This window comes from Neoarius graeffei, chromosome 1 (genome assembly GCF_027579695.1).
Source record: "Neoarius graeffei isolate fNeoGra1 chromosome 1, fNeoGra1.pri, whole genome shotgun sequence".
Taxonomy (NCBI): Eukaryota; Metazoa; Chordata; class Actinopteri; order Siluriformes; family Ariidae; genus Neoarius; species Neoarius graeffei.
Genome location: NC_083569.1, coordinates 48,546,421 through 48,566,944, shown reverse-complemented (window position 1 = coordinate 48,566,944; position 20,524 = coordinate 48,546,421). Strand labels below are relative to the sequence as shown.

Sequence of the window (20,524 nt, the reverse complement as noted above, 5' to 3'; positions counted from 1 at the left end):
GAAGAAACCTCCAGAGGAACCAAACTCAAAAGGGAACCCATCCTCATTTGGGCAACAACAGACAACATGACTAACATTAATAGTCCTAACATAAAGTCAGCTTCGTCGATGCTATAAACCCCCCACCGACGGAAACCCGAGTGCAAAACCGTTCATGACAACCACAGTCCCAAAGTCAGCAAGTCAAATGCAGTCCTAAAGTCAGCAAGTCAACTGCAGTCCTAAAGTCAGCAAGTCAACTGCAGTCCCCAGCCACAAAAGCACCACCACAAGAGTCCAGAGCGTCCTCCAGGCGCGACCCCCAACTGTCCACATGGGGCCGCCCTCCACAGGAGCGATGCGATGAGACTCCAACCAGACACAGGGCACCAGGATGGCTCAGGCAGGTCTGAGGGGCAGAAGAGGTCAGCATCTCGATCCCAGGACCGACATGTAACTCAGAGGGACAGATTTGTGTGTGTGTGTGGGGGGGGGGGGGGGGGGGGAAACACAGGTTGTTAGGTATGCCCAATGTCACCTGAATAAGTAGGAACAGTATACATATTGCACTGAGTACAAGCAGGGACTCCGGCAACTAACTATGACAGCATAACTAAAAGGGGAGAGGCAGAAGGTAACACAGGCATGAGGGAGCCCTGGGACATAAAGCAGCAGCCACTACACCGTCAACAAACTCGAGTGAGCAAGTGAGTGGGGACTGACAGCATCCATACATCCCAGTTTACCAAAACACTCTATGTCTGAGGACCCTCCAGATCTACACCGTTACCTCATAAACACCATTAACAAAAGGCTTGACTAAACAGATGTGTTTTCAGCCTAGACTTAAACACTGAGACTGTGTCTGATTCCCAAACACTACTTGGAAGGCTGTTCCATAACTGTGGGGCTTTGTAAGAAAAGGCTCTGCCCCCTGATGTAGCCTTCACTATACAAGGTACCAGCAGATAGCCTGCACCTTTTGATCCAAGTAGCTGTGGCAGGTCATAGAGGACCAGAAGTTCACTCAGGTACTGTGGTGCGAGACCATTCAGTGCTTTAAAGGTCAATAGTAGTACTTTATAATCAATACAAAATTTGATTGGGGGCCAATGCAGTGTGGCTAAGACAGGGGTGATGTGGTCATATTTTCTAGTTCTAGTAAGGACTCTTGCTGCTGCATTTTGAACTAACTGGAGCTTGTTTATGCACTTATTGGAACATCCAGACAGTAAGGCATTACAATAATCCAACCTGGAGGTAACGAAAGCATGAATTAGTTTTTCCGTGTCATGTAGTAACATTAAATATCTTATCTTAGCAATATTTCTGAGATGAAAGAAAGCTATCCGGGTAATGTTATCAATGTGAGTTTCGAATGAAAGACTGGGGTCAATAATGACTCCGAGGTCTTTTACTGCTGCATGTGAAGAAACAGAAAGGCCATCAAGAGTTACGGTGGAATCAGAAAACTTGTTCTAGCTGCATGTGGTCCTAGTACAAGTACTTCAGTCTTGTCAGAGTTAAGCAGAAGGAAATTAATAAGCATCCAGTGTCTAATGTCCTTTACACATTCCTCAGTTTTATTAAGCTGGTGTCTCTCATCAGGTTTTGCAGAAAAATGCAACTGTGTGTCATCAGCATAACAGTAGACACTAATACAATGTTTACAAATAATATCACCCAGAGGTAACATATATAAAGAAGAAAGCAGTGGACCCAAGACAGAACCTTGTGGAACACCAAACTTTACCTCAGTACATCTAGAAATATCATCATTTATATCAACATACTGATAGCGATCAGTTAAATAAGACCTGAGCCAGGAGAGGGCTGTTCCCTTAACTCCCACAACATTTTCTAGTCTATCCAGAAGAATGGAATGATCAATGGTATCAAATGCTGCACTAAGGTCAAGCAACACAAGCAGCGAGAGACAGCCCTGATCAGACGCCAACAGTAGGTCATTTACTACTTTAACCAGAGCTGTCTCTGTGCTATGATGAGGTCTAAATCCTGACTGATACATTTCATGGATGTTATTCCTATGTAGGAAAGCAAATGTTACATTTGCATACAGTCCCCTCTGAATGGATTGAAACAGCAAGGTCAATCCTTTTGTTTTTGCTATACACTGAAGAAGGTTTTGAGATCAAATGATGAATGAATAGGAGAGGATAGTTCAGAATATCAGCATTTATTTCCTGATATTTAAAACTAGATGTGTTACACAACTCAGAACATGGCACCATTTGTTAGCCTAGTAAACTAGACCCACCCGCCTAGCGGCCAAAAATATTTTTGCCTACGAGTGGGTCTAGCCTCGGACCATATCAACAACACACCCCGGGCATCAAATCGTGCCCGCCAATCACAACACAAGGTTTTTGTTTGGATTCTTTGGGCGGGCTTTTGCAGGAGTGACGACAAGGCTGCGCAATGCTGGAGAAAGCACAACAGGAAAGATGGCTACGGCTATTGAACAGCGCTCGTTTGACTCCGCTTTGGAATCAGTTTTAGAAGAATTAGACTTGGAGTTTTCGTTGAAACATGAGCAGGAAGAGGCTCTCCGCTCATTCCTTTTCAAGAAGGACGTTTTTGCTGTTTTGCCGACCGGCTATGGTAAAAGTCTGATCTACCAGCTGGTTCCGCTGGTAGCCAAAAGGATGGGGCTAAGTGAAAACCCTATGGTGGTAATTGTCTCGCTCTGACTACGTCACAGTCACTGTTGCACTGATTGGTCAGAGCGTTGGCCTATACGCACAGAGACAGTTTGAAAGACAACGGGTTGTTCCTACCCACACCCTTCAGAAATGTCTACGACCGAGACCAGACTAAATATTCACATTTAGTCTGGCTTGCCAGGCTAACCATTTGTTTGAAAACACCTACATTTCAACTTATCAGAAATACTAGAACATGTGATTGACAGGTGTTTTTTGTTGCCCATGTGTGCCCTGTTAGATTGATTAAGTAAAAATAATTGTTTACGGAAAGATGCATTTTACTTAGCTGATACCTATTGCTAATTTTTTTAAAGCCTGACCTGCCAATACCGATTCTGTCCGAGTCTAAATTTCTTGGTTTAATAATAATAGCAGACTACAATTTTATAATAGCTCTTTAATGGACTCAGTTTCCTGCAATCAAAATAAAATGTTTGTAAAAACAAAGTTAGAAGAAGAAGCCTTTATTTGTCACATGTACTCAAGTACAGTGAAATTCGTCCTCTGCACTTAACCCATCTGAAGCAGTGAAGACACATATGCACACACACAAGTGAGCAATGAGCACACACGTACCCAGAGCAGTGGGCAGCTATGCTACAGCACCCAGGGAGCAGTTGGGGGTTAGGTGCCTTGCTCAAGAACACTTCAGCCCAAGGCCACCCCATGTTAACCTAACGTGCATGTCTTTGGGGGAAACCAGAGCACCCAGAGGAAACCCACACAGACAAGGGGAGAACATGCAAACTCTACACAGAAAGGCCCCTGTCGGCCACTGGGCTCAAATCCAGAACCTTTTTGCTGTGAGGCGACAGTGTTAACCACTACGCCACCGTGCCGCCCTGACAGGACCTTATTAGACCTCCTTCAAATGAAAAAATAGAACACTATTTATCTTTCAATTAAAAAATGAAAAATTGCATGAGGTTAAAAGACCATGAAGCTTTCTGTCCACAATTTTATGAAACCAAATCTAAATAAAAATGAAGTAAAGGCCTGTGTCTGGTCTCCCTTTCCAGCATATTCAAAAGCTTTTTTTTTTATTAAACTTTTAATGTCATTCAAGAAATTATAATCTTTGTACCTTTTACACAAAGAGAAAAGACTAGTATAAATGTGCACAAAAAACAACACCAGTATGCTTGTATTTCCAACAGGTATGTTATACATCACACTAGACGCCCACGCTGTTGTGTTAAATGTCACTTTGATTCTGGAACACCAGCATGCTATCTTAAATCACACACAGCATTATGCAAATTTTACTTCTTCCTCCAACACAGTAAAATATCTCTAACAACAGACATTTTTCCCTTGAGTGTGTAACTCATGTAGCTTCACACAACAATCACCACAGGCAGGTGAGAAGGTATCAAAATCACAATCATTCAAAGAAGAGAGTAGCAATGTAGAGGCCATGCTACAAGATGCAAAGCACTCATCAGCAGTAAGAATCAGAAGGCCAGTTAACCTCTACCAAAGTGATGGAAAAGCCAGAATGTGGAGAAAGAAAGGATCTGATCATGATCCAAAACATACAAGCTCATCGGTCAAGCCTGAAGGGAGTGTCATGGCTTGGGCTTGCATGGCTGCTTCTGGAATTAACTCACTAATCTTTATTGATGATGGAACTCAGGATGGTGGCAGCAGAAGAAATTCAGAAACCTTCTGTCTGCCAGTTTACAGAGAAATGCATCTGATCTAATTGGGAGGAAGGTAACCTTACAGCAAGACAATGACCCAAAACACACGGCCAACTCAAAAAAGGACTCATAAGGAGTTTTAGACTGGCCAAGTCAATCACCGGACCTTTACCAAATTGAATGTGCATTTCACCTCCTGAAGAGGAGACTGAAGGGAGAAACCCCCACAAAACAAACAACAACTGAAAGAAGTTGCGATACAAGCCCAGAAAAGCATCACAAAAGAAGAATGCAACAGTCTGGTGATATCAGTGGGTCATCTTTTTACTAGAAACAAAATGGAGCAGGGACTCTGTTGGGATGTTTCTATGCCTTCTTAGTACAGTTAGCAAAAAAGAAAAACAAATAGCAGAACTAGCCTGGCAAATTGAAAGGCTTGAAGTAAAAATTTGTAATAGCTGAACATCAATCTTTTTATTTTGAGCAATTTTACCTCATTTTTGACTGCGAGTTGGCCTAGTGGTTAGCGTGTCGATCAGGAGATTGCGTGTTCTACTCATGGTTGGGTCATACCAAAGACCATTGTAAAAATGGTACCTACTGCCATCTGGCAAGGCACACTGCAATACAGATGCGAGTGGGGAGTCAAACTCTCACGGTTACCAGAGGACTAGCCCCCCACTGTAACCCTAGCTATGCAATAGGCGAGAGGCTGAGGGCTACAGAAACGGAGATCGGTGCCACCCTATGGGCCACATGGTGTGGGAAGGACTTTGAGTTTTGACTTGACCAGCTTGATGCAGTTACTGCAAGCAAGGGATATCCAACCAAACATGAAGGGTTATTTACTTTAATTTACTATAAGACTATTTGTTCCTATACTTTCGCTCACCTAAAAGCTGGGTAGTCCGCCACGAAAGTTTTGTGCCACATGTAGATGTACAGTGGTGCTTGAAAGTTTGTAAACCCTTTAGAATTGTCTATATTTCTGCATAAATATGACCTAAAACAACATCAGATTTTCACACAAGTCCTAAAAGTAGACAGAGAGAATCCAGTTAAACAAATGAGACAAAAATATTATACTTGGTCATTTATTTATTAAGGAAAATGATCCAATATTACATATCTGTGAGTGGCAAAAGTATGTGAACCTCTAGGATTCGCAGTTCATTTGAAGATGAAATTAGAGTCAGGGGTTTTCAATCAATGGGATGACAATCAGGTGTGAGTGGGCACCCTGTTTTATTTAAAGAACAGGGATCTATCAAAATCTGAACTTCACAACACGTTTGTGGAAGTGTATCATGACACGAACAAAGGAGATTTCTGAGGACCTCAGAAAAAGCGTTGTTGATGCTCATCAGGCTAGAAAAGGTTACAAAACCATCTCTAAAGAGTTTGGACTCCACCAATCCACAGTCAGACAGATTGTGCACAAATGAAGGAAATTCAAGACCATTGTTACCCTCCCCAGGAGTGGTTGACCAACAAAGATCACTCCAAAAGCAAGGCGTGTAATAGTCTGCGAGGTCACAAAGGACCCCAGGGTAACTTCTAAGCAACTGAAGGCCTCTCTCATATTGGCTAATATTAATGTTCATGAGTCCACCATCAGGAGAACAGTGAACAACAATGGTGTGCATGGCAGGGTTGCAAGGAGAAAGCCACTGCTCTCCAAAAAGAACATTGCTGCTCGTTTTCAATTTGATCACGTGGACAAGCCAGAAGCCTATTGGAAAAATGTTTTGTGGATGGATGAGACCACAAAAATAGAACTTTTTGGTTTAAATGAGAAGCATTATGTCTGGAGAAAGGAAAACACTGCATTCCAGCACAAGAACCTTATCCCATCTGTGAAACATGATGGTGGTAGTATCATGGTTTGGGCCTGTTTTGCTGCATCAGGGCCAGGACAGCTTGCCATCATTGATGGAACAATGAATTCTGAATTGTACCAGCGAATTCTAAAGGAAAATGTCAGGACATCTGTCCATGAACTGAATCTCAAGAGAAGGTGGGTCATGCAGCAAGACAACAACCCTAAGCACACAAGTCGTTCTACCAAAGAATGGTTAAAGAAGAATAAAGTTCATGTTTTGGAATGGCCAAGTCAAAGTCCTGACCTTAATCCAATCGAAATGTTGTGGAAGGACCTGAAGCTAACAGTTCATGTGAGGAAACCCACCAACATTCCAGAGTTGAAGCTGTTCTGTACGGAGGAATGGGCTAAAATTCCTCCAAGCCAGTGTGCAGGACTGATCAACAGTTACCGGAAACATTTAGTTGCAGTTATTGCTGCACAAGGGGGTCACACCAGATACTGAAAGCAAAGGTTCACATACTTTTGCCACTCACAGATATGTAATATTGGATCATTTTCCTCAATAAATAAATGACCAAGTATAATATTTTTGTCTCATTTGTTTAACTGGGTTCTCTTTATCTACTTTTTGGACTTGTGTGAAAATCTGATGATGTTTTAGGCCATATTTATGCAGAAATATACAAAATTCTAAAGGGTTCACAAACTTTCAAGCACCACTGTAAATATCAGGAAATGAAAGCTGAAATTCTGATCCATTGTCTCAAATTCATTGTTTGAGCTCAAACTTGAATATCTTTAGTGTATAGCAAAAACAAAAGAATATAGTAAAAGTGAAACAGGCGTGGAATTAATTCAAGTTACATTCTGTCATTCTGATGCAGTACAACAATAACTTTTACTGCACATAATACCTCAGAATCTGGAGATGGTTTTCCTGGATATTTCATGACCCATATATGATGAAATCTATATTGGGTACTCTCTAATCACGGCATTGTAAAAAGAAAAAAAAATCTCCAAATATGCTCCAGATTCTTGCAAAAATGAAATTAAAAAAAGATATCTCCAGATTCTTGGGGTTTTGGTGCAATGCTTTTTCAGTTATATGTGCAATGTTCTCATGGTCAGTCATCTGTAACCATCTAATATGCATTTTCCAACTTTCTTTATCATAATTTTAGTGGAACTCCATTACAACTTTTAAACATTGCTGTAAACCCAGAACAAGTTCTAAATTTGAGCAATCTTTTTTGTTCATATCTAAGCATATTGTTTTAAAGCATTTGTAATGCAGTATCTATAAAAACAAGTAAGTATAGTGAAAGTAATAAGAAATGCTATGTAGGTCTAAGAGTTCTCTGTCGGTTGCCTCATTCTTGGGCGAACGACAGCAAGCAGCCTTGGTGAATCTTCTCCAACCATCACGGTCTTGGGCAGCATTCCTGCTCTCTTCTGAGCTTATCTCATGTTCATTACACAGCAGTGTTGTAGTCGAGTCACTAAACCTTGAGTCCGAGTCCAGTCTTGAGTCCCCAGTGTTCAAGTCCAAGTTATTAAAGAAAATTTCAAATCGAATCCGAGTTAAGTCCACTGTTGATCCGAATCGAGTCTGAGAACAAGATTCCACCCGCACCATTTGACGGTGGCTGTTGCTGCCTTTATGTGAAACCGTCTCTGCTACTGTGTTCGACTAACATTATTGCTTGACTGCCCCATTTTAGTTAATAGGCTCCAGGTAAAAAGCTTGTTCATCGCTCAGCAAGCCCCGCTATCAACAGGGCAAATAACATGAGAGAGGGTTAACACTAGCAAGTTCACTGGTTAGCAAGCAAACCTCGCTATCAACAGAACAATGAACATAGCGTATCCCTTACTTCTCTGGGTGGAGTCTTGCCAAGTGACGATTGAAGTTCGAGGTTGTTCCCATTGTCTCCTCAATATTTCTTCTTCATATGGAACACATAGCAGCGCATTTTTTCCCACTGCATGAGAAGTCTTTATAAGCAAAGCGGACAATCCTAGGGGCTTCTCTCTAGGCATTTTAGCACCATCAACGTTAGTTTGTTCCTGAACATGACGTATGAACAGGTGAATGTGCATTCTCTTGCACGAAATTAGTGCAAAAATTTATGTAGATATAAATATCTGATACCAAATTATTATGGCATGTTACAAAAAAAATAAAGAAAAAATCCAAGCCTTTGAATATACGGTAAAGCATACTCTGACACCAGATCTTTTGTGGGTCTCTGTAGGGAATGGCCAAGAAGCATAGTTGACCATTGATGATGATGACAGAGAGAGACTTTGACTGTTCTCTTGTAAACTTCTTCACTGGACACATGGTCTCCATTCTTTATTTCAAGGGTGATTCTTAAGCATGTGGTTTGGAATGAGTTGATCTGGTTTTCAAGCTTTTTAATGATAATCCAGGACTCACTTCCAAAGAGAAAGACACTCAGGATGGCTGCCCTAAACAGGCTGATTTTCATCTTGAGTTCAGTGCTTGAAGACCAAAATTTCTGAAGCTTCCAAATGCACCCCATGCTTTCCCTTTGTGATGCTTGATGTAATTTTCTGTTGAAACAATGTAAGAACCCAAGTACTGAAAATCCTGCACCATCTCAAGCTGTGAAGTTCACAAGTGTAAAGAATGTAAATCTCTGCATTTAAATGTTACTATGTCCCAGATTCCAATCCAGCAGAAACATTCATGGACACACTCATTCAAAATACATACATACAAACAAATCTACTGCACGTTGTTTCAGTAGGAGGGTGTCAGAGCCCAGCTCTCCTAAGAGTGACTCAGAACTGGTAATGAGGTCATCCGAAAAGGTCATCCTCCATCACAACCATATGCAGTGGACATGGGGAGAACTTCCAGAAGCCACCAAGGTATAGACTCAGTGAATCCAGTCAGTCATTTAGGCACCAATCATTAATTTAGGCTGTCTAGAGAAAATAGACTTGGCTACTTATTTTATTTTTTAACTTATAGTGTGAAGGCACATCATTTCAGTAGGTCCTACGCTCAAAGTAACAATTAAATGGATACTTTTATTATACATCTGGGTGTAACTCTGATTCCACATGAGATCACTGGGTGTAACATTGCATGCTGTCTATTTTAGATGTAGTTAAAAGTATCTGACTAAATAAGAACAATTAATGCATAAAATATGGAAACGCCCCTTTCTCGTACACCATCACACTCTTGAACAATTGAACATACTGTAGGTATTGCACAAAAATCCCCATCGTCTGTACCGAACGTTTTTCTTTTATCCTCATTTTTATTGCACTGTATCTACTGTGTAACTAAGAACAAATTCCCAATGTGTAAGCATACTTTGCCATTAAATCCTGATTCTGTTTAGTGTGAAGTTTTAGTGTAGTACAGTAATTAATGGAAATGGTTTAAGTATTTTAATATATTTACATTTTTTAAGTTGGTGAGTTTAAGTCATTAATTTTATTTCTCTTTTTCTTTCACAACTACTCAGTTAAGTTGTAGAGAATGGGTGGAGCCTTTGAAGACGGTCAGCATTACACCAACAGACCGTACTCACTTTCGGGTCATTGACAGCATAAAATCCATGGCAACAAGGATAGAGCAGAGAAAGGAATCTGTTCAAGCAATCATCAAACCCCAGCCTCAGCCTCCCACCTCCAAACAAGAACATCAGCTACAGCCACAATCCACAACAAACCAAGGAGTCATTAAAATAAACAAACTAATATATTTTCCACATGGATCAGAACATTATAGTACTGGACCTGACTCTGATCCTCAAACACAAGCAAACGAATTGGAGTCTTATATCTACAAATCACAAACTCATGTGCATCACATCGAGGGTCAGACATGCAGACTGGACCAACACACATCCAAAGCTGAACAGTATACCTCAAAGTCAGATTCTTCAGTGTCAAACCCTGATTTTACTGGTTCAATGGAGGGAGGCCAGTTTCCTGTGTGTGTGCCTCAGACTGCTGACGCTTGTCTGGCGGGGGACAAACCAGATGCAACCTGCAAACAGAAAGGTAAAACAATAAGACATACAGACCAAATAGCAAGGTTTTTATCGAATAAATGTTCTCCAATACTGGTCCCAGCAAGCACTGATCATCTCTACAGTTGACTAATGACTACTGGTCCATTTCAAACACAGAGGCTTATTCAACAAAAATATAACATTTTATAGTTACCAACACTATATGGCCAAAATTTTGTGGACACCTGATCATTACACATATCCATGTTCTTATAACATCCCAATCCAAATGTAGTCCCCTCCTTGCTGTTATAATAACCTCCACTCTTCTGGCAAGGCTTTCCACTAGATTTTGGAACATGACTCCAGGGATTTGCTGAATTCAGCTATAAGAGCATGAGTGAGATCCGGCACAGATGTGGGGTGAAGAGGCCTGGAGTGCAGTCGTCATTACAGTTCATCCCAAAGGCATTGAGTGAGGTTAAGGTCAGGGTTCTGTGCAGGACATTCAAGCTCTTTGACGCCAACCTTGACATACCCTGTCTTCAGTAAGCTCACTTTGAGTATAGGGGCATTGTCATGCTGGAACAGGTTCAGGTCCTCTTGTTCCAGTGAAGGGAAATCTTATTGCTACAGCATGCAAATACAGCTGTAGTCAGAAGTTTACATACAGTGACGTGAATGTCCTCTTGGATATGAATGTCATGGCAATATTTGAGCTTTCAGTAATTTCTTTGAACTGTTCTTTTTCTGTGGTAGAATGATTGTACAGCATACATCTTTAATTAAAAAAAAACACTAGAATTTGGTGCACAAGTTTTAATTTTCTTTGGGTTTTCTGATATCAACCAGGGTCTAAGTTATACATACAATGTCAAAAATTTACACACACTCACTTAGATTATTAATTCAGAGGTGCTGAAACTTCCAAAATGTCTCTTAACTTGCCAAGGCCTCTTAACTTCCTGTTAGTGATCATGATTGACTACAGCTGGTAGCTTCTCTGTGCCTTCATAAAAAGGGTTTGTTTACAGCACTCATTAGATTGACCAACACACAGTAAAATGGGAAAGTCCAAGGAGCTCAGTGCAGATCTGAGAAAGAGGATTGCAGATATACACAACTCCAAAATGTCTCTTGGAGCCATTGCTAAACCGCTGCAAATTCCAAGATCAGGTCAAACAATTGTATCCAAGTTATTGTGAGGTGCAGTCACTTTGCCAAGCCACTTTGCTTCAAGAAAACCCAAACTGTCACCCTCAGCTGAAAGGAAATTGGTTTGGATGGTCAGGAACAACCTGGGAACCATCATGGCACAGCCCTGCCATGAACTGAAAGCTGATGGATCACCCTTTACAGTTCAGATCACCATGGACTAAGAGGCTGCTATCCAAGAAATAACCCCCTGCTCCAAAATTGACACCTTCAAGCTTAACTAAAGTTTGAAACTGACCACATGGACAAAGAAAAAAGCCTTCTGGAGGATAGCTGTATGGTCAGATGAGACAAAGATTGAGTTGTTTGGCCAGAATGACCACCATGTACAGAGGGACACTGTACCAGCTGGTGGTGGTAGGATCATTATGCTCTGGGGCTGTTTTACTGCCAGTGGAACTGGTTCATTGTACAAAGTGGATGGAATAATGAAGAAGGAGGACTACCTCAGAATTCTTCAGCATAAACCATCAGAAACTTGAACATGACTTGGGACTTACAACAAGACAATGGAATCCAAACACGCATCAGAGCTGGTGGTGGAGGATAAAGCAGGCTAACATTAAGCTTAACACAAGTCCTGACTTCAGCTCTATTGAACATATATGAACACACATGAACATACATACAGGACCAAAAATATACATCCAGCACATCTAATATTTGGGTAAAATGTCTCTTTGCAAGATTCACCTTGACCAAACATTTTTGTTTACCATGAACAAGCTTCTGGCAAACAAAAATGTTTGGTCAAGGTAAATCTTGCAAAGAGACATTTTACCCAAATATTAGATGTGCTGGATGTATGTTTTTGGTCCTGTATGCATAATTTTGATCAGGTGTCCACAATCGTTTGCCAAAATAGTGTAGATACATCCATGTGGGTGACAGCACAATGGTGTAGCACTGTTGCCTCACAGCAAGAAGGTCCTGGGTGGCCCAGGCCCAGTGGCTGACAAGGGCCTTTCTGTGTGGAGTTTGCATGTTCTCCCCGCGTCTGCGTGGGTTTCCTCTGAGTGCTCCGGTTTTCCCCACAGTCCAAAGGCATGCAGGTTAGGCTAATTGGTGGCTCTAAATTGACCGTAGGTGTGACTGTGAGTGTGAATGGTTGTTTGTTTCTATGTGTCAGCCCTACAATGACCTGGTGACTTGTCCAGGGTGTACCCCGCCTCTCGCCCATATTCAGCTGGGATAAGCTCCAGCTTGCCTGCGACCCTGTAGGATAAGCAGTTACAGCTGATGGATGGATGGATCCATGCGGGTTTGTTTGTTTGTATGTCTAATATGTGTCTGTGTGCAATTAAGGAGTGAGGAAAAGGAGTCAGCATCAGGGTCCAGAGGATATCTACCTGGATGACCTCACTGCTTTAGAGCCACATGTTGCAGCTCGCTACTTCCCTAAAAGGTACACGCATTTCAGCATTGCTGTGGAAACGTATTCCCTATTCTCTATTCATTTATGAGTACTTTGATTATTCTATGAGTATGCTGTTTACATTAAAAAATTGGCTATATTTATAGGCATGTAGAAATGGATCTGTATATGTGTTTTTAGTGGGTCAGTGGAGCAGTGGGAGGAAGGGTGTGTTCGATCTGGTTCTCCTCAGTCAGTGGGCAGTACAGCCACAGACAGTGGGACAGAATGTCTGTCTGACTCCACACTGGACCTGCCAAGCATATCCCTGTCACTCTGCGGAGGCCTTGGAGACAATGCTCATGTTAATAAGGGTACGCACGCATATATGCACATACACACACATGCACGCAAATGTAAATATGCATGTAAAATATGCAAAAGTATTTAATTAATGATAAGCATTTACTACAACCCCGATTCCAAAAAAGTTAGGACAAAGTACAAATTGTAAATAAAAACAGAATGCAATAAATTTACAAATCTCAAAAACTGACATTGTATTCACAATAGAACATAGACAACATATCAAATGTCGAAAGTGAGACATTTTGAAATTTCATGCCAAATATTGGCTCATTTGAAATTTCATGACAGCAACACATCTCAAAAAAGTTGGGACAGGGGCAATAAGAGGCTGGAAAAGTTAAAGGTACAAAAAAGGAACAGCTGGAGGACCAAATTGCAACTCATTAGGTCAATTGGCAATAGGTCATTAACATGACTGGGTATAAAAAGAGCATCTTGGAGTGGCAGTGGCTCTCAGAAGTAAAGATGGGAAGAGGATCACTAATCCCCCTAATTCTGCGCCGACAAATAGGGGAGCAATATCAGAAAGGAGTTTGACAGTGTAAAATTGCAAAGAGTTTGAACATATCATCATCTACAGTGCATAATATCATCAAAAGATTCAGAGAATCTGGAAGAATCTCTGTGCGTAAGGGTCAAGGCCAGAAAACCATACTGGGTGCCTGTGATCTTCGGGCCCTTAGACGGCACTGCATCACATACAGGCATGCTTCTGTATTGGAAATCACAAAATGGGCTCAGGAATATTTCCAGAGAACATCATCTGTGAACACAATTCACCGTGCCATCCGCCGTTGCCAGCTAAAACTCTATAGTTCAAAGAAGCAGCCGTATCTAAAAATGATCCAGAAGCGCAGACGTCTTCTCTGGGCCAAGGCTCATTTAAAATGGACTGGGGCAAAGTGGAAAACTGTTCTGTGGTCAGACAAATCAAAATTTGAAGTTCTTTATGGAAAACAGGGACACCGTGTCATTCGGACTAAAGAGGAGAAGGACAACCTAAGTTGTTATCAGCACTCAGTTCAGAAGCCTGCATCTCTGATGGTATGGGGTTGCATTAGTGCGTGTGGCATGGGCAGCTTACACATCTGGAAAGACACCATCAATGCTGAAAGGTAGATCCAGGTTCTAGAGCAACATATGCTCCCATCCAGATGACGTCTCTTTCAGGGAAGACCTTGCATTTTCCAACATGACAATGCCAAACCACATACTGCATCAATTACAGCATCATGGCTGCATAGAAGAAGGGTCCGGGTACTGAACTGGCCAGCCTGCAGTCCAGATCTTTCACCCATAGAAAACATTTGACGCATCATAAAACGGAAGATACGACAAAAAAAGACCTAAGACAGTTGAGCAAGTAGAATCCTACATTAGACAAGAATGGGTTAACATTCCTATCCCTAAACTTGAGCAACTTGTCTCCTCAGTCCCCAGACGTTTACAGACTGTTGTAAAGAGAAAAGGGGATGTCTCACAGTGGTAAACATGGCCTTGTCCCAACTTTTTTGAGATGTGTTGTCATGAAATTTAAAATCACCTAATTTTTCTCTTTAAATGATACATTTTCTCAGTTTAAACATTTGATATATCATCTATGTTCTATTCTGAATAAAATATGGAAATTTTGAAACTTCCACATCATTGCATTCCGTTTTTATTTACAATTTGTACTTTGTCCCAACTTTTTTGGAATCGGGGTTGTACACTGATTAAAATGTTACCACAGTTTAACTTAACTGCAAAGAAAATCTGAACAAATCTTGCATACAGTGGGGCAAAAAAGTATTTAGTCAGTCACCAATTGTGCAAGTTCTCCCACTTAAAAAGATGAGAAAGACCTGTAAATTAATCATCATAGGTATACCTCAACTATGAGAGACAAAATGAAAAAAAAAAAAAAAATCCAGAAAATCACATTGTCTGATTTTTAAAGAATTTATTTGCAAATTATGGTGGAAAATAAGTATTTGGTCAATAACAAAAGTTCATCTCAATACTTTGTTATATACCCTTTGTTGGCAATGACAGAGGTCAAACATTTTCTGTAAGTCTTCACAAGGTTTTCACACACTGTTGCTGGTATTTTGGCCCATTCCTCCATGCAGATCTCCTCTAGAGCAGTGATGTTTTGGGGCTGTCGCTGGGCAACACGGACTTTCAACTCCTTCCAAAGATTTTCTATGGAGTTGAGACCTGGAGACTGGCTAGGCCACTCCAGGACCTTGAAATGCTTCTTACGAAGCCACTCCTTCGTTGCCTGGGCGGTGTGTTTGGGATCATTGTCATGCTGAAAGACCCAGCCACGTTTCATCTTCAATGCCCTTGCTGATGGAAGGAGGTTTTCACTCAAAATCTCACGATACATGGCCCCATTCATTCTTTCCTTTACACGGATCAGTCGTCCTGGTCCCTTTGCAGAAAAACAGCCCCAAAGCATGATGTTTCCACCCCCATGCTTCACAGTAGGTATGGTGTTCTTTGGATGCAACTCAGCATTCTTTCTCCTCCAAACACGACAAGTTGAGTTTTTACTAAAAAGTTCTATTTTGGTTTCATGTGACCATATGACATTCTCCCAGTCCTCTTCTGGATCATCCAAATGCTCTCTAGCAAACTTCAGATGGGTCTGGACACGTCTGGCACTGCAGGACTTGAGTCCCCGGCGGCGTAGTGTGTTACTGATGGTAGCCTTTGTTACTTTGGTCCCAGCTCTCTGCAGGTCATTCACTAGGTCCCCCCGTGTGGTTCTGGGATTTTTGCTCACCGTTCTTGTGATCATTTTGACCCCACGGGGTAAGATCTTGTGTGGAGCCCCAGATCGAGGGAGATTATCAGTGGTCTTGTATGTCTTCCATTTTCTAATAATTGCTCCCACAGTTGATTTCTTCACACCAAGCTGCTTACCTATTGCAGATTCAGTCTTCCCAGCCTGGTGCAAGTCTACAATTTTGTTTCTGGTGTCCTTTGATAGCTCTTTGGTCTTGGCCATAGTGGAGTTTGGAGTGTGACTGCTTGAGGTTGTGGACAGGTGTCTTTTATACTGATAACGAGTTCAAACAGGTGCCATTAATACAGGTAACGAGTGGAGGACAGAGGAGCCTCTTAAAGAAGTTGTTACAGGTCTGTGAGAGCCAGAAATCTTGCTTGTTTGTAGGTGACCAAATACTTATTTTACTGAGGAATTTACCAATTAATTCATCAAAAATCCTACAATGTGATTTCCTGGATTCTTTCCCCCCATTCTGTCTCTCATAGTTGAAGTGTATCTATGATGAAAATTACAGGCCTCTCTCATCTTTTTAAGTGGGAGAACTTGCACAATTGGTGGCTGACTAAACACTTTTTTGCCCCACTGTAAAAGGAGAAACCTTTTAAAAATGTCTTTGACTAAATGTACCTAGTGTGTTGTATTTAGGTGAAAACTCATTGGATATTGATGTGGCTAAATTCTAGAAAACAGCCAAAAATGACCAAAAAAGGTCATCAGGTTGAGAGGGTTTACTCTGCCAATAACTGTATAAACCCTACCTTAGCTGTTTGTCTGCAAAGATCATGCTGGGTAAGGAGCCAGCTTCACAAACACGATGGCAAAAACACTGTCTAAAACCTTGCCAGCTCCATGTGCATTTCTCATTCAATGATTGTCATGCTTTGATCTACTAACCCCATTTCCAGAAAAGTTGGAAAATATTCCAAAATGCAATCAAAACGAAAATCTGTGAGCCATCCTTGCTGGCAAAGACTGAGTCTTTGGTGCTGCTCCTTTTATACTCAATCATGTTACCAATTAACCTGCTTATTGTGGAATCTTCCAAAATGGTGTTACTTTAATATCCCATAAACCTTTCAGTCTTATTTTGCCTCTGTTCCAACTTTTTTTTGAGTGTGCTGCAGGCATCAACTTCTAACTTTGTTTATATTTACAAAATACAATTAAGTTAGTCAGTAAAACTACTGAAAATCTTTTCTTTGTACTTTTGTCAGCTAAATAAAGTTTCACATGCATTAACAAATCACAGATTTTTTTTTTATTGCATTCAGGAAAATATCCTAACTTTTCTCAAAATGGGGTTGTAGTTGTTGGATAGTAATAACAAAATATATCATCAGCATCATAGGTTTTAAATGTAGAGGTAATTGGGGTATCTTTCACTGGAGTTAGAATTGAATATCCATCCATCCATTATCCGTAACCGCTTATCCTGCGCAGGGTCGCAGGCAAGCTGGAGCTTATCCCAGCTGACTATGGGCGAGAAGCAGGGTACACCATGGACAAGTTGCCAGATCATCGCAGGGCTGACACACAGAGACAAACAACCATTCACACTCACATTCACACCTACAGTTAATTTAGAGCCACCAATTAACCTAACCTGCATGTCTCTGGACTGTGGGGGAAACCAGAGCACCCGGAGGAAACCCACACAGACACGGGGAGAACATGCAAATTCCATGCAGAAAGGCCCCCATTGGCCACTGGGCTTGAACCCAGAACCTTCTTGCTGTGAGGCGACAGTGCTAACCACTACACCACCGTGCTGCCCTAGAACTGAATATTTAAATGCAATTCTCTCTCTGTCTCTGTACACACACACACACACACACACAAAAAAAATGTACTTTTGGGGACAGCCAGGCTTAAAAATGCTATAACATACTGTATTTCAAATCAGGAAAGCATGTAGTTTTCAGAATGACATATCGTAGAACATGTCAAAATTTGATAATGCCACCACACCATTAAGGAAGGGCAAGTTAGAATAACTATTCCATGTTTTATCTATTCTTAAAACATTAGCTGCATTCATGTAAATTAGTGCCTTATTGTACTATTTCAATCAGCTGCACAAAGGGTGCACTTATGTAACATTATAATAATTGTATAATACAACTCCAGATAAAAAAACAAAAAAAACAAAAAAAACAGTTGAGGCACTGTGTTGAAATTGAAATTAAAACTGAAATCAATGATTTGTAAATAATCTTTGACCTGTATTGCACTCAAAACTACAGCAAAACAGCAGATTATTTCATGTTTTCCTTCATGAATTTTATTGTTTTGTTTTTTTATTTCAAAATAAATACATTCAAGTTTGATTCTTGCAACACATTTCAAAAACGTTGGGATGGTAAAGCATTTATCACTTTGCAATGTTGCCATTCCTTCTAAAAATGCTTAAAAGATGTTTAGCACTGAAGACACCAAGTGATCAAGTGTTTCAGGTGTTATTTTTCCCCCGTTTTTCCTGCAAACAGGTCTTCAGGTATGTAGCAGTATGGGGTCGTCGTTATCATTTTTTTTTGTTTCAAAATTCCCATACATTCTCTATGGGGCACAGGGGACAGGCACCCTCTTCTTCCACAGCTGTGCCTTTGTAATGTGTGCAGAATGTGGTTTTGCATTGTTTCGTTCAAATATGCATGGGCGCCCCTGGAAAAGATGTCGTCTTGAAGGTAACATGTGTTGCTCCAAATCCTCAAATGTACTTTTATGCATTAATGCTGCCATCACAGAAGTGCAAGTTACTTTTGCCAAGGGCACTGACACAACCCCATACGATGACAGACCCTGGATTTTGGACTTTTGCTGATAATAGTCTGGATGGTTATTTTAATCTTCCGTCCAGAGCACATGGCATCCATTTCATACAAAAAAGACGAATACTGATTTATTTGACCACAGTATACATTTCCACTGTGTGATGGTCCAGCCCAGATGTCTTCAAGCCCAGAGAAGTTGATGGCGCTTCTGGACACAGTTAACATAAGGCTTCCTTTTTGCACAGTAAAGTTTTAACTGGCATTTGTGGATGTAACTCTGTATTGTAGTGCTTGACAAAGGTTTGCCAAACTAATCCTGAGCCCATGTGGTTATATCAGCTATAGATGAATGACAGTTCTTGATGCCGTCTGAGGGATCGAAGATCATGAGTGTTCAGCTTAGGCTTGTGTCCTTGCCCTTTATGTACCCAGATTCCTCGAATTGTTGAATGATATTATACAAATTATTCATGGTTTTAAACATTACAATAATTTTCTTGTGCATTTGTTGACAAACTGGATATCCTTGTCCCATCTTTGCTTCTCAAAGACCAGGCCTTTCCTGGATACCAATTTTGTACCAAATCATGATTACAGTCACCTGTTGCCATCACCTGTTTCAAATCACATCATTATTTAATTTTTTACCTCATTGCTAGCCCTAAATCACCCATGTCTCAACTTTTTTTGGGAGTGTGTTGCAGGCCTGAAACACGGGAATGAATGTATATTAACAAACAAAATGACATTGACCAGACAAAACATGACATATCTTGGGTTCGTACTGTCTGCAATGAAATGCAAGTCAAAGTAAATTCAGAAATCACTACTTTCCTTTTAATTTGCACTAACAGCATGATCGCACATCGTTACTCTCACTCAGGATCTTTCTTCTTCTTTTATTATTATTATCCTCCTAATGTTTTTTAGAACACTTTCACCCACAGTTTTCAACCAATCATCACCAAATTTCACATGAAGAATACCTCTGGGCTGAATTACATTGCTATGACTTTTGGTGGTGATCTGGATCACTGATCTGGAATGATCTATGAAAAACAGGATTTTTTTTTTCAATCAATTATAACTCAATTTTCATGATTTTTTAAATTATTTTTTATTTTGTTCAGGGCAGCAGGCCACAACTTTTCTTTGACCACCAACTGACAAAGGTCAGCTAGCGCAAATTACTGTGATTTTAGTCACAGTCTCTAGTTTTTATCTGCATTTTCCATATCATCCCAACTTTCTGATTTGGGGTTGTATGATCTCATCTCATCTCATTATCTCTAGCTGCTTTATCCTTCTACAGGGTCGCAGGCAAGCTGGAGCCTATCCCAGCTGACTACGGGCGAAAGGCGGGGTACACCCTGGACAAGTCGCCAGGTCATCACAGGGCTGACACATAGACACAGACAACCATTCACACTCACATTCACACCTACGGTCAATTTAGAGTCACCAGTTAACCTAACCTGCATGTCTTTGGACTGTGGGGGAAACCGGAGCACCCGGAGGAAACCCACGCGGACACGGGGAGAACATGCAAACTCCGCACAGAAAGGCCCTCGCCGGCCCCGGGGCTCGAACCCAGGACCTTCTTGCTGTGAGGCGACAGCGCTAACCACTACACCGCCGGGTTGTATGATCCCACTCTAATATTGTGTTATGCCATGTTTGTTGCAGTCCTGTTACATTTTTGCAGACAGTACTAAAACTATTTTATTATATTACAGAGAAGTTCTTGGAACATATCGTCACCTATCAGCAGTTTGTTGACAACCCAGACATCATCAACAACCCAAATTTGGTTGTAAGAATTGACAACAGGTCAGTTAACACCGATATTTATAGTTTCTCATTAT

General features: G+C 41.0%; 1 protein-coding gene across 5 annotated transcripts in view; it reads left to right on the top strand.

Moving 5' to 3' along the window:
* The window catches only part of LOC132893783 (phosphatidate phosphatase LPIN2-like), a 64,061-nt gene that overhangs the window by 21,381 nt on the left and 22,156 nt on the right, over positions 1-20,524 (top strand). For 4 of the 5 annotated variants that reach the window (XM_060932933.1, XM_060932939.1, XM_060932921.1 and 1 more), the window contains 5 exons: positions 8,948-9,074; positions 9,683-10,223; positions 12,695-12,794; positions 12,945-13,117; positions 20,396-20,489. In XM_060932933.1, the coding sequence (XP_060788916.1) occupies positions 8,948-9,074; positions 9,683-10,223; positions 12,695-12,794; positions 12,945-13,117; positions 20,396-20,489 (1,035 nt within the window). The remainder of the gene's footprint in view (positions 1-8,947; positions 9,075-9,682; positions 10,224-12,694; positions 12,795-12,944; positions 13,118-20,395; positions 20,490-20,524) is intronic. The other variant, XM_060932928.1, reaches the window with a different exon arrangement.